Source organism: Eleutherodactylus coqui, chromosome 4, assembly GCF_035609145.1.
Source record: "Eleutherodactylus coqui strain aEleCoq1 chromosome 4, aEleCoq1.hap1, whole genome shotgun sequence".
Taxonomy (NCBI): domain Eukaryota; kingdom Metazoa; phylum Chordata; class Amphibia; order Anura; family Eleutherodactylidae; genus Eleutherodactylus; species Eleutherodactylus coqui.
In genome coordinates this window covers 82,339,752-82,353,024 of record NC_089840.1, presented here as the reverse complement: position 1 = coordinate 82,353,024, position 13,273 = coordinate 82,339,752, and the positions used below count along the sequence as shown (strand labels likewise).

The following is a 13,273-nucleotide window of genomic DNA, read 5'->3' as shown; positions in this document are numbered from 1 at the left end:
ATTTGCACCCATTATTTAAATTGGAAACTTATTTTTCCATGATCTAAATGAATATTTTAAAATGGAGCAACTTGTTTAGATTATACAGCTTTATAATGACTGAATTTAATTTCCACATTCAAGGCAGGTTGAGGCTAAATGAAGACTAGATTTATCTTGGTTAAAAGTTTCACTCCAAGACTCCACCAATTGCAATTTCATGCCAGAAGTTGAGAAGTCTGTGTGATAGTAGAAAATGTCAGAATGGAGAGGAAATAGTCCAGGGTAAGGAAGAAAAATTCAAACCAGCTTGGATGGTGACAAAACGTATAAAGACACCCTCTTCTCCCCCGTTTACCCACTGTTCCCTTTTTCACCGATGCTGCAGCAGTGATGACGGCGGGGCGTGTAACTGCTGTACCTGATCAGTCAGATGGCTGCAGCCGTCACACGTCCCTGGTGGCGGTGAGGTCCTTGTTGGCCCACTGTAGCCGGAAGTGAAGATCAGGTGATTTGGCCGCTCTTCCATAATTCTATTTGCGGGTATCTTTTCTCAACATTTTGTAACTTATTACGTCCTCTGATTGTGAATATTTGTGTATAATACTAATATCTGATTTTTTTTTTATGTTTGTTACAGAATGGACAGCAGTTTGCGGAAGAGTCCATGTGTGAAGAAGACAATGAGAACAATGTAAGTTTTCTCTTGAACATTGCAGTGAAGAAAAAACACATTCCTGTAAATGTGCTTTAACCTTCTTATGTTCTTCACAAGAAACATACTGGAGTCTACGGGGAAGTCAATAACTGTAGAACTAATTTCCATTATATTAAGTCCATATGTCACCGGTTGTATTGGTATATTGGACTGTGCGGCTTCCTGCAGCGATTTGCCAGTGTTTGGAAATACCGGGTCTGTCGATAGCAATGTGGCCATGCAATACGCGGTGAAAAACCACCCGTGGGTGTGAGCCCCAAAGCTATTATAAAGTTACAAGTATCTAAAGTACTAGTAAGAAAAAAAAAAAAACTATTCAGTTTGTATCTGCGATATACAGCCTTGGGACTATTTTTCACTAAACAAGAATTTGTCTTTGGGGCTATGTGGCCATCACTGAGGAGAAATGTATTGGAATCACAGGTGAAGCCAGATCTCTGCAGATTTGTAAAGCAGGTTAAAATATTGCAAAATTACATATTGCCTTGTGAAGCATATAACTTTCACTTTGAATCACTGGAATACCCCTTGGTACTTAAAGGGGTTGTCCCGTGCCGAAACGGGATTTTTTTTTTTTTGCATAGGCACCCCCGTTCAGCGCAGGACAAACCCAAGGGATGTGTTGAAATTAAAAAAAAAAAATTTACTTACCCGAATCCCCTCTCTGCAACTTCTTCCTTCTTTTCCTCCAAGATGGCCGCCGGGATCTTCACCCACGATGCACCGCGGGTCTTCTCCCAGGGTGCACCGTGGGCTCTGTGCGGTCCATTGCCTCCTGCTTGGCTGGAATCGGCACACCCGACGGGGCGGAGCCAGAACGCCGCTCGTGCCTGGACCGATCAGAAGGGAGAAGACCCTTCTGCGCAAGCGCGTCTAATCGGGCGATTAGACGCTGAAAATAGACGGCACCATAGAGACGGGGACGCCAGCGCAGCGAAGGGGAGTATATAACTTCTGTATGGCACATATTTCATGCACGATGTATATTACAAAGTGCATTAATATGGCCATACAGAAGTGTATAACCCCACTTGCTTTCGCGGGACAACCCGTTTAACCTTTTAATGACCACCAATGTGCCTTTTGACTGCAGTCACTAATGGGCTTTAAACCTGCACATTTTTAATGCAGTGGCTTGGCTGACTACTGACAGCCAGGCTCCTGCTCTAACACCCAGGAACGCAGAAATCTCAGATCCTGGCTGTTTAATGCCTTACATGCCACAATCTATAGCAACTGCAGTATGTAAGCAGATGACAGGTAGATGGGGCTTTTTTTCACACTCATCAGCACCCTACAGTGCGACCATAAGGTACCAATGAGTTCCTATGGCAACTGACAAAGGCCTCCATGTCTGCCATGTAACTTGGCCTATTAGACCCTGGCCCCCCCACAGAGTCTAATAGGCAGCTGTCAGGCTTTGCAGAATTCACATAAGTAATGCAGTGTACAATCCTAGCGATCGACAATCACATTTTCAAGTCCAGTCGGGCACTAAAACCTAGCGGTAAATAGAGTTTAATTTAAAGAAAAATACAGTTGAAAAAAGTCGAATATTGTTCCCCACAAAAACTTTTTAATATAAAGTTTTGATAAAATACCAAAAGTAATAAAGCAAAAACATAATGGGTACAAACAATGAAAGTGGACACCGCAAAAATAAAAGCCTGAATTTCCATTTTACTTTTATAATAAAAAGCAGTCAGTCTTCTGTACCTCAAAATGGTAGCAATAAAAACTACAACTCTTCCCACAAAATACAAGCCCTGAAATGCCCGCGCCCCCCCCCCCCCCCCCCCAATTCCGGAAAAAAAATTGATGTGGGTCTTGCAGTACAATGATACAGATCCAGTCGATTTTCTTAAATAATGTGTTTTTATTCAAAAGTAATATAGAAATAAAAAATGATGTAAACTTGGCATCGCAGGAATTGTGCTGATCCAGGTGAGAGTTATCATGTTTTCACTGAATGGCGAACGTTGTAGTTTTATAACACGCGTGTACTGCAGGGGGTGGGGGGATGAAAATCTAAAACTTGTCTGCAAGAAAAATCCTCAAATGACTGTCAACGAGTTACGGCTCTTGCAATGTGAAAATGAAAGTCGCTTAATCCTTAGGACACGAAATAGGTTGGTCACTAAGGGGTTAAAGGTATTCACGCATTGGCCCCTTAAGTTACAATAGTCTCAGTATTGCATGATGAAACCATCCTGTATTTTGCTTGGTCTCTCTTAGATGCTTGGGTGGTGTACCAAGGAACGTGCCCCCTGGATGGCAAGCAGCTACTTGACCTGGTGTATGGTATATTCCGGGCCATTGGGACTTCAAACGAAGTTCAGCATACAATGCCATAAGTGCTGCTGACCTGCGGCATGTGTGATGGCTGAAAGATCCAACCATTGTGGGCATTTCACTGGTAAAACACCTGTATAAATATTCACTTGCTGTAGCGCCCCTCTACAGTACAGTACGGTACTACATGTTTTGGGCTGTCCTTTATCTGTGCCAGGATGAGCTGTTTCTTTGGACACCAGGTGAGGACGGCTTCACTTTATTTTCTGGTACATTGTGTGTTCTGTACCATGGGGAAGCTCCTGTCCTCACCATAGGAAGTGATTTACAACCTCGGACTGTCTTACATGCGGACTTCTATATCTGTATTGGTTGGGTATCTGCTGTTTTTTATTTAAAGAGGTTTTCCCGTTGAAGTAATTTCTCCTATCCACTGGATGTCTGAGCGCTGGGGTCGATGGCCATACCTTGAATGCTCATGTGAATAGAGTGGCGGTGCACATACATGACCGCTACGTCATTTGTTCTATGGGAAGAATGGAGATCTTGCTAACTCCTTCCATTCTGTACAAGTGAAGGGTCATGTATGCTCATCGCCACTTTTTCGTGTGAGCATTCGGGGTGCGCCGGTCCCGGGACACATATCCCCTACATTATGGATAGTGGGGTAAATATTTTTAGTGTTAAAATTGCTTCAGTCTCCATTTTAATGTGTATTTTTGGCTGAAATTTTAGGATTTAAGAACCAATTACTGGTTTTCTCTAGATTTCTGGTCTGGAGTTAGACTATTTCTATCGTTGTATAGAAACCCCTTCAGATCTCCTTTTCGGTCTCCTGTGGCTTTCCCCCCTGCTGACACCTGTAGAGGAATAAAGCTGCACCTCCTCATCCCTGCGCGGCGGACAATAGATGGCTGTTAGCGTGCTGCCAGGCGTCTGCTACCTAAACCTGCTTGCCCAAAATATTTCCCATTATCAGATGGGATCTGAGCATTTACTACTCTTTGTAGCATTTACACCACTCGTTTTAGAATCCCTTTCTTCCGCTTTTCTCCCCAGCCAGCACTTTGCTGTTAGCCTTGGCACGGAGACCTCTTCTCAGACAGGGCTGCTAAGGTTTTGTAAAACGAGAAGTAATGTTTCACCTTCACCTCCAATCCGAAGTATTTCACAGTCCATTATTATAGCATACGTAGCAATTTCCTAATACATACATATTATCCGACTAATCCCCTTTACAGGCGGGATGATCTCATGGTGGTGGCAGGGTTTCAGACTCCCCGCTGCTTCTCTGCGGATACGTCGGTGGGAAGCAGGCTGCTACCATTAACTACTGAACTTTTGGTCTCCTTCTTAAAACCCAATTATTGGGGACAGGAATATCCTATTATAGTCGTCATGCAGATTCTGGTGGTTGTACCCCATTCTAGCATGTCTCCCCTATATCAATAAATGTCTTTGAAGAGTCGTGGAAAACTGTCTAAGGCCTTCTTCATACAAATTGCTTAAAGAAAAGTGTTTTTGGTGGCTTTTTTTTCTGACTTTGTTACATTTTTAACATGTTTTTTAAGTCCTACGGAAATTGGGGGAATTGAGCATGCTGGCTTTTGAAAAAGGCACCGCTAACCCAAAAGTTACAACCCAAAACACACACAACACGTGAAATCTACCTCCATCCTGTTGAAAATCTCCAGGAAGCTTCATTGCAGCACTGTGTGCCTGCTGCTACTTGACAGGCTTTCCTTGTTAAGTGTATGCACAAAGAACAGGTTGGGAGTACAAGTGGGCGGAGTCTGGCTGCGCGCACTTGCTGCGATGCAGAAGCGAACACATGGCTGGCATGTTAGGTACTGCTCACATGTGGAAGGAGGTTTCCCTTGTTAAATATGCAGCATTTTCATGCTGTTGGCTTCTAGATGTAATTTTTTTTAAATTTAGCTTTTTAAGATTAGCCTGGTGGTGACATCTGCCATACATGATTGGCACATGTGTGGGGCGTGTATGATGTTGGCTCAGGAGTGGAGCTTTGTTCATAGACAGTGGGAGTTGCCTGTCTTTTAAGCGCCAATCCCCTTAAAGATATGGCCATGATCGGAGACATCACAGATTGCAGCCATTAATCATTTAGATGTTGGCGTCAACTTTGACAGAGGCATTTATTTGCCCCAACAGAAAGAAGGGTCTCCCTCTGTCGCCCAAACACCCACCGCAATGAGATCATGAGGTGCTGTTCAGGTGTTAAGGCAGCCTGGATCCTGGTAAAGGCCTCCAAGGGCTTGCAATGCATTTCTGCCTATTAATGTCTTAATAGAATGTCTGCAGAAATGTATTCTGCAATATTGAAGTATTGCAGTATATTATAAAAGCAATCCTATAGGGACTTTAATAAAAAAAAAAAAAAATGTAGGTACCGTATTTTCCGGCTTATAAGACGACCCCCAACTTTTCCAGTTAAAATAGAGTTTGGGATATACAGTGGTGCCTTGACATAAGTTTATTCCGTTCCGAGACGGAGCTCGTAAGGCAAAAAGTTTGTACGTCAAAGCACTTTTCCTCATTGAAATGCATTGAAACACCATTAATGGGTTCCAACGCATTTCAATGGGGAAACTAACTACCTGTTGTCTTATACGCCGCACTAACTACCTGTAGGAAAAAAAAAAGAAAATCAATACTCTCCTCCCAGGGCGTCCTGTGATCTGCAGGCTGTAGCTCCTTCCTCCACGCCGACAGACCATTGCTTTCTGGAGGTGGGTCTTGAATGCCCCGCCTCCAGAAAGCTAATGCTCTGATTGGTTAACCTAGCACTGGCTTTCATTGGCTGCCGCCACGTTGGGTTAGCCAATCACAGCCATACAATTTTATATTGTGCATTACATGGTACCGCTTGAGAAATGCAACCTGTGCTGCAAATAAACAAGCCTTCAGAGTGCGGGTGAAGGAAAACTAAAGTTATTTATTTTATTTTTTTTAAATGGAGAAGAGAAAACAAAAAATGAAAACCTCCAAAATGGCCATTTTCTCAAGTGGTTAAAGCAGATTTTCAGTATCCCCTGCGCACATCAAGGCTCATTTATATATTGTAAGAAATCTTCTAGTTAGTATGTCCTGCTATGATGGAAATAAAGCCCTACGTGACCAGACGTGACAGCGGCTTGTGATGGGCTCTGTGCTTGTACACAGCCGCTAATCTTAATTGTAAGTGTAAAGCATGGAGGGAGCGCACAGCTGCATGGTCCTGCCATGACACAAGGTGGGTCTGCTTTGACGTATTGGCTGCTGTAAGGCCAGGCTCTGATTTTCTTTCTTGTATCTAGAAGAATTTGCTGTTCGTTCTATTGTGTAATCACCTGCGGTATTTTCAATCGGGATGTCGGGCTTTTATAATTAATGTCCTGGCATGACATCCTAAACAGAAAAGGCACAAGAAGTCCTTATCGTAGACGTGTCATGTCTGGAAACAGCGGGATTCCTGCAAACGCCGAATGCTGCCTGATTTATTATTAGATAGAGCAGCGGCATCCGAGCTTCATCACGTCACACCTCTCCTGAATCCGCTCGTTGGGGAATGGTTTGCAGTTGTGCACCAAAAAATATAATCATGGCAATTTTTTTTTTCTAGAGGCAAGGCTACCTTTACAAAGAGCATTCACAAAAATGAGATATAATATTTTATATAAAAATATCATTACACAATGGTGTCCATCGTGGGTGGGGTCTCTGTTTTTGATTATAAGGCTGCAGATTGTACTATTCAATTTTTTTTTTTTTTTTACACATACGCAATGAATATACACAAGTGTGAATGGATTAATGAAAATCAATTCACTTTCATTGACTCAATCCTTCATGTATTATGCAAGCTTAATGCACAATTCAGTTACACTCGTGTGAGCCCAGCCTAAGGCTGCATTCAAATGGATGAGAGAGGGTTGCACCCAACATTCTCTCGTGTGACTCACATCCCACAGCACATGGAAACTCCATCCATGCGATGTGCGTAAGACCTCACATCTGCATGTTCTATTTGCATGCAAGGTGATTTATTTATTTTTTTTCCCTGTGATGTTGCCTTCAATGGGTAGGAAGGAATACTGATCTATTGCAGAGACAGCGGGCATGAGCAGTCTCTGCAGTGGATCGTCACTCCCTCTGTTAGGCTGTTAACTGTGACTTAACGTACATTGGCCAGCACGAAGAAGACTGCCTGTGAATGTATGTAACCTCACAGAAAGGAGAGGAATCAGCCAGCTGGAGGTGAGGGGACCCCCCCCCCCCTTCCCGGACTGCAGGAGAAAAGTGAAGATCTGGTAAGTAGACTGACTGGGAAGGAGTAGGGATGTATAGAATTTTATTATTTATTTTTTTTTATATGAGAGAACCCCTTTAATGCTGCAGTCGTATTGTACGTAACATTGTTGCATGTAGTGCTTTTCTTGCCTTCAAAATACTACTACTCCTACATAATGCCTCACCAAACCCCTGCGGACTGCACTGTGAGTCCATAGCATCTGTCGGCCACCATCTGGATGTGTTGCAGCATCACAGCATACCTTTAGTTATGAACAGAAGCCATAACACAAATGGGAATATAGTGTAACGTGCATTAAAATTGCACCTATTCATATTTCTTCATTGCAGTGTTCAATCATTTATCTGTTAACTCCAAAGTCTATTCCCATCTCATGGCTGAATTGGCAATACCTCCCTGTATGCGGCGGCCAGGAGAACAGTAACGGCTGAGCAGACTTTTACAGTGTTTCCATAACTCCTATACAAACCAACGAGAACTAAAGACCCTGCGCAGAACAGCGAGCTATGCCATGTCCAGAATACCAGAGTTTATGGAGACTGTGGCTCGCTGTACTACTGTTTCCGTAACTCCCATTCACTTCAGCTGGAGTTGAGGAGATGGCTTACAGCACCCAGTTAGGCTGCTTCTCATCGAATTCAATGGGAAAGGTGACGGTAGTAGCCTGGGTTGGTATTGCAAACAGAGCCGTGAGCTTCCTGCTCCGTATACACTGATAGTAGCCCGGCAAACGGCTGTATACGGGGATCTTTGCCGATCAACTATTGATGACCTATCCTGAGCAGCTTTGGTGGATCAGTGACCACAGAGGACTTCTCCCTTTACTCTCTGCCTGAGGACGTGGTGATGGCAAATTCGATAAGGGTTCAATAGGGGCCTGGATGCCTTTCTTGAGAGATATAATATATGTTATTAATAACTTCAGTAGGGCCGGTGATCTGGGGATTATTCCGATTGCCAGATTAGAGTCTGGAAGGAATTTTTTTAAATTTCCCCTAAAAGGGGAAAATTGGTTCCTGCGTCATAGTTTTTTTTTCTGGATCAACACTGAATGGTGATCGGCTGAACTGGATGGAAATGTCTTTTTTCTGCCTTACATACTATGTTACTATATAGAGGAGTCGTCCTTTCTGTGGCGCATTAAGCGCCTCTCAGGTTTAGTTTCTCCGCCACTTGTTTCCAGTACTGTGGGATATGTTTGATCTGTATTGTAAATATTGTGTTCCGAGAACATATTTGCTGTAGACGGAATGTATATACAAGTTTGGTAAATTTGTTGAGAAAACACACACAAACATGTCAGTCATGTGCAGCCTGGAATAGCTTTACTTCAGAAGAGGATTCCTGGGAGATGTACCACTTATCTGTTAGGGCTTTCACCCACTAGCGTTTTTTTTTTTTTGTTTGTTTTTATTGCTGCGTTTTTTTTCAATGAGACTTTCTAATGTTAGTCGCATCGCACAAAAATCGCAAGTTTGTGCTTTTGCAATTTTTCTGCGAAGTGATTTTAACATTAGAAAGTCCCATTAAAAAAAAACCGCTGCTGGGTAGAAGCCCTTGGGGGGGGGAAAGTGAGGTCCGAGTGGCAGGTTTTCTTCATTGACCATATTTTTGCAATATTTTTAGGTTTTATTAGGCCACATTTTTGCCCCAAAAGAGGCAGTGGCTTATTTTCCGGGGGGGACTTATATTCACCTGGTCCGCAAAATCCCGATAGACTTCGGTGCTGTGGCAAACTGCAGAGTCCTCCTTGTTTGCCATCTCAGCTTCTTCTGGTGACGGGGCTTTGAATACCCCGCCTCCAGCAAAGCGAGTGCAGTGATTGGCTCATCGAGCACCAGCACTGAATGGCTGTGATTGGCTCATCAAGCGCTGGCTGTGATTGCCTAATCGAGTGTCAGCAGCTAATCACAGCGCTCGCTTTGCTGGAGGCAGAGTGTTTAAAGCTCAGTTTCCAGAAGAAGCTGAGATGGCAGACTGAGAAGACTCTGTAGTTTGCCACAGCGCCGCTGTGGAAAAACCACAGCGTTTCTGGAATATGTGATTGTACCCTAAAAAGGTTTTCTGGCAGTCGGGGGGGTGGGGAGAGTGCCTGGAGCGTGAGTAAAATAACAAACTTAAAAGCCACACTTGCCGGTCAGAAGTTCCTCCATCCAGGACAGCAGCTCCAATCCTTGATGGGGTCACATGACTGCTGCAGAGACCGGAGCTGCTGTGTTGGACCAGGTGGATATCTGTACTGTGAGTATTGCTTACTGTATTTTCTGTCCTCTCCAGCCCTCAGGCACTTTAATCGGCTTGTGGGAAAAACCCTTAACCCCTTGAGTGGCACACCCGGAAATTTTCCGAGGCGAGCTCCACTGCCGATAGTGATATAGGCGGAAGATTACCGGGCTATGTATCACTATGGGAGCTGCAGAGCACAATGCCACAAGCTGTGGCATTGTGCTCTGCCTGCACAGTCCCACACAGAACAGTGCAGGACCTTGAAAAACAGAAGCAGGAAGATATTGCCGATCCTTCTAAATTCAAAGTCCTGCTTTGTTTACAGGTTACCATCTGCTTGTTAGAAGCAAGCCGATGGTCTCTGTGGCAGGGAGAGCTGGTGCTTGGCTGTCAGAGGACAGCTAGGTACCAGCTCTTACAGCAGAGATCAGAGAGAACCTCCGATCTCTGCTGTGTTAACGCTTTACATGCTGCAGTCTGTGACTGCAGCATGTAAAGGGCTGTCAGTTGGACCCCTGGAATGTGATCAGGGGGTCCTGATGGTTCTCTGTGGAAGTCCTCTAAAGGGACAAAAATAAAAAAAGGGGAAAAAAAATTAAAAAAATAAAAACACTTTTCTCCCTTTACTTTGTAAAAAACTAAAAATAAAATTACAGATGTGGTATCCCTGCGTCGTAATGACCTAGAGAAGGAAGTTAGTACATTATTTAACCCCTTAATGACACGGCCCCTTTTTTTCTTTTTTCCACCATTTCTTTTTTTCCTTTATTTATCCATCGACGTCGCTGTATGAGGGCTTGTTTTTTTGCGGGGCGAGTTGTATTTTTCAATGGTGCTATTTAAAGTATCATATAATGTACTGAAAAACTTTAACAAAATTCTAAGTGGAGTAAAATGAAAGAAAAAAAAGACATTCCGCCATCTTTCAGTGCGTTTTGTTTCTTCGACGCACAAACTGCAACAAAAATGACCTGATAACTTTATTCTATTGGTCAGTACGATTACTACGATACCAAACTTGTAGAGTTTTTTTTTTTTTTTGCTGTAGTACTTGTATTTGTTTTCAAAGACCTTTAATTTTTTAAAATTTTCTGCTGCCTCTTCTGTGCGCAATAACTTTTTAAAATTTTTCCGTCGACTTACTTGACCAAGGGCTCATTTTTTGCGGGATGTCCTGTAGTTTACGTTGGTACCAATTCGGAATACATATGACTTTTTGATCGCTTTTTATTACATTTTTTTTAATGCGAAATAGGGTGACTGAAAAAGTGCATTTGTGGTGGGTTTTTTTTTTTTCGGACTACATTCACTGTACGGGGTAAATAATGCACTACTTTGATAGATCGGACATTTACGAACGCAGTGATACCAAATATGTATTTTTCTTTTATAATTTAGATTTTATTATAGATATGGCAAAAAGAGGGTGATTTTAAACTTTTATTACAGTACTTTGAAAAAAAAAAAGTGTGAAAGGAAAAAAAACTATTACAATTCAGTATTGGCATAATCGTACTGACCTGTAGAATGACTTTAATATATTATTTATACTGCTCAGAGAATACAGTGAAAAATAAAAATAAAAAACATGCCAGAATTACAGATTTTGTTAATCTTGCCCCTAGAAAAAAATGGAATAAAAAGCTATCAAAATTTTACATGTTCCAAAAAATTAGATAAAAGAAGACTGGAGTTCATCCCGCAAAAAACATGGCCTTTTAGAGCTCTGGCAATAGTAAAATACAGCTCTTATATTGTGAAGACACGAAAGCAAACCTTTAAAAAAAAAAAAAAAAGGTTTTAAATGTACAAAAATAGCAAAGCATAAAATAAACTGTATAAACTTGGTATCGCCAGGATCGTGTGACTCAGAGAATAATGTTATCACTATTCTGCACGCCGTAAAAATGGAATCCAAAAAACAAATCTCCCTACAAATTTTTTACAAAAGTTATGCAATACAAAAGTTATGCAATACCCAAATGATGCCATCAAAAAGTACAACTTGTCCCACAAAAAACAAGCCCTCATATGGCTGTGTCAGTGGAAAAATGAAGTTATGGCTCTTGGAACGCGACTGCAAAATTAGTTGAAATTAAATGATTAGAACATTTCAAAAACCTGCCCTGGTGGGTCTGACAGGGGGGTAAGAAACCCGACACTCAAGGGGTTAAAGGAGTTGTCCGCTCTCTACTGCTTTTTTTTTTTAGTTAGTTAGGCCGCCTGCAGACGAGCGGGTCGGATCCGGCAGCGAGAATTCTCGCCGCGCGATCCGACCTGAGCGCCTGCAGGGACGAGCGCGTACTCACCCGCGCCTGGCGGCCCCGGCTCTTTCATGTGCCGGCTGCCGCGCAGCCGGCGCATGCGCAGACCGGAGCCGGCGGACGGGTGAGTGCGTGCCCCGCAGAAAATTAGAACATGCCGCGGTTTGTTTGCCGCGCTAGATTTCGCGTGGCCAAACCGCGGCCGTCTGCATAGGAGTGCGTATTTTAATGCACTCCTATGCAAACTTTCAGCGGCGGGATTTCCGCTCGTCTGCAGGCGGCCTTACAGAATAGGAAATCATATAATTTTCTGATATACATGTATATAAAATTCTGTTCACATCTTAGACCAGTGCAGTGGTCTCTATCTGTATAGTAGAACGGTATAACCTGTGGACAGGTCTGTCCATAGTAATGGCTGTCAGTCATGTGATCTCTGGTGTATAACTCCCACTGAGGAGCATACTTGCACAGTGCTACTGCTGTTTCCCTGAAAATAAGACACATCCCTAAATAGGCGCTAGCCTGATTTTTCAAGATTTTCAGGGAAGCTTGAAATATAAGCCCTACCCCAAACATAAGCTACTACATATATAAATGCTAAAATAAAAGGAATGCTCACAAGTTATACCGTTCTACTGTACAGATAGAGGCCACTGTACCGGGCTAAGAAAGATGTGAGCAGAAATGTAAATACATGTATATTACAAAATTGTATGCCTTCGTATTCTGTAGTGGAGGGCGGACACCCCTTTCACTTGTAACAGCTGTATCACTGACAAAGTTACTTGCCATCCAAAAATGTGTGTTCATATTTTTTTTCCCTTTTTATCATGAACTACTTCTTGTTCCACTGATTTGGAGGGATTCATAAACGGTTCCATGCCTTTTGTGTTAAAGGAACTGGCCATCACCTTTTAGGTCAATAAACTACATTATGGAACTCAAAGGTGAATGAATGGAGGGTTGGGAGCTGGTCCATACTGGCCGGGTGCCCCATTCCTCTGCTGTGTCCTCGTGAAGTTGGCACACATGCTTTTTAGATGGCATATTCTCTCCCATTCATCTGTATGGGAGCGTGTGCACACAGCCATCTGAGAAGAGGTATGGGGCTCAAAGGCTCATCCTCCAGAAGTGCTGGAAACCATGTCAGATGGATACCAAAGTGGTCTGTGTAATTAAAGCCCTGGCATTCCATCCGAATACAGGTTTGTTATTCGGATGGAGGGGTTGAGTGTAGTAACTGCTGTGTGCACCTGGCTCTAAGCCCCATTTACACACAACGACCATCGCTAAAAATTCGCTCAAAACGACAGCTTTTGAGCAATAATTGTTGCATGTAAACGCTTCCATCTTTCACTCTGCGGCTAAATGATTTTTAGGTGAGCATAAAATCCATCATTCAGCAGAGAGAAGGTAAGACTGCAATCATTTGAAAGATTGTCTTTGCGTGTGAATGAGCCTTTACTGTTCGTGTTGCTT

General features: G+C 42.9%; 1 protein-coding gene across 2 annotated transcripts in view; it reads left to right on the top strand.

Annotated features, from left to right (window-relative positions):
• The window catches only part of RPS6KA3 (ribosomal protein S6 kinase A3), a 134,289-nt gene that overhangs the window by 21,214 nt on the left and 99,802 nt on the right, over positions 1 to 13,273 (top strand). For both annotated transcript variants that reach the window (XM_066599792.1, XM_066599791.1), the window contains exon 2: positions 620 to 673. In XM_066599792.1, coding sequence (XP_066455889.1) covers positions 620 to 673 — 54 coding nt within the window. The remainder of the gene's footprint in view (positions 1 to 619; positions 674 to 13,273) is intronic.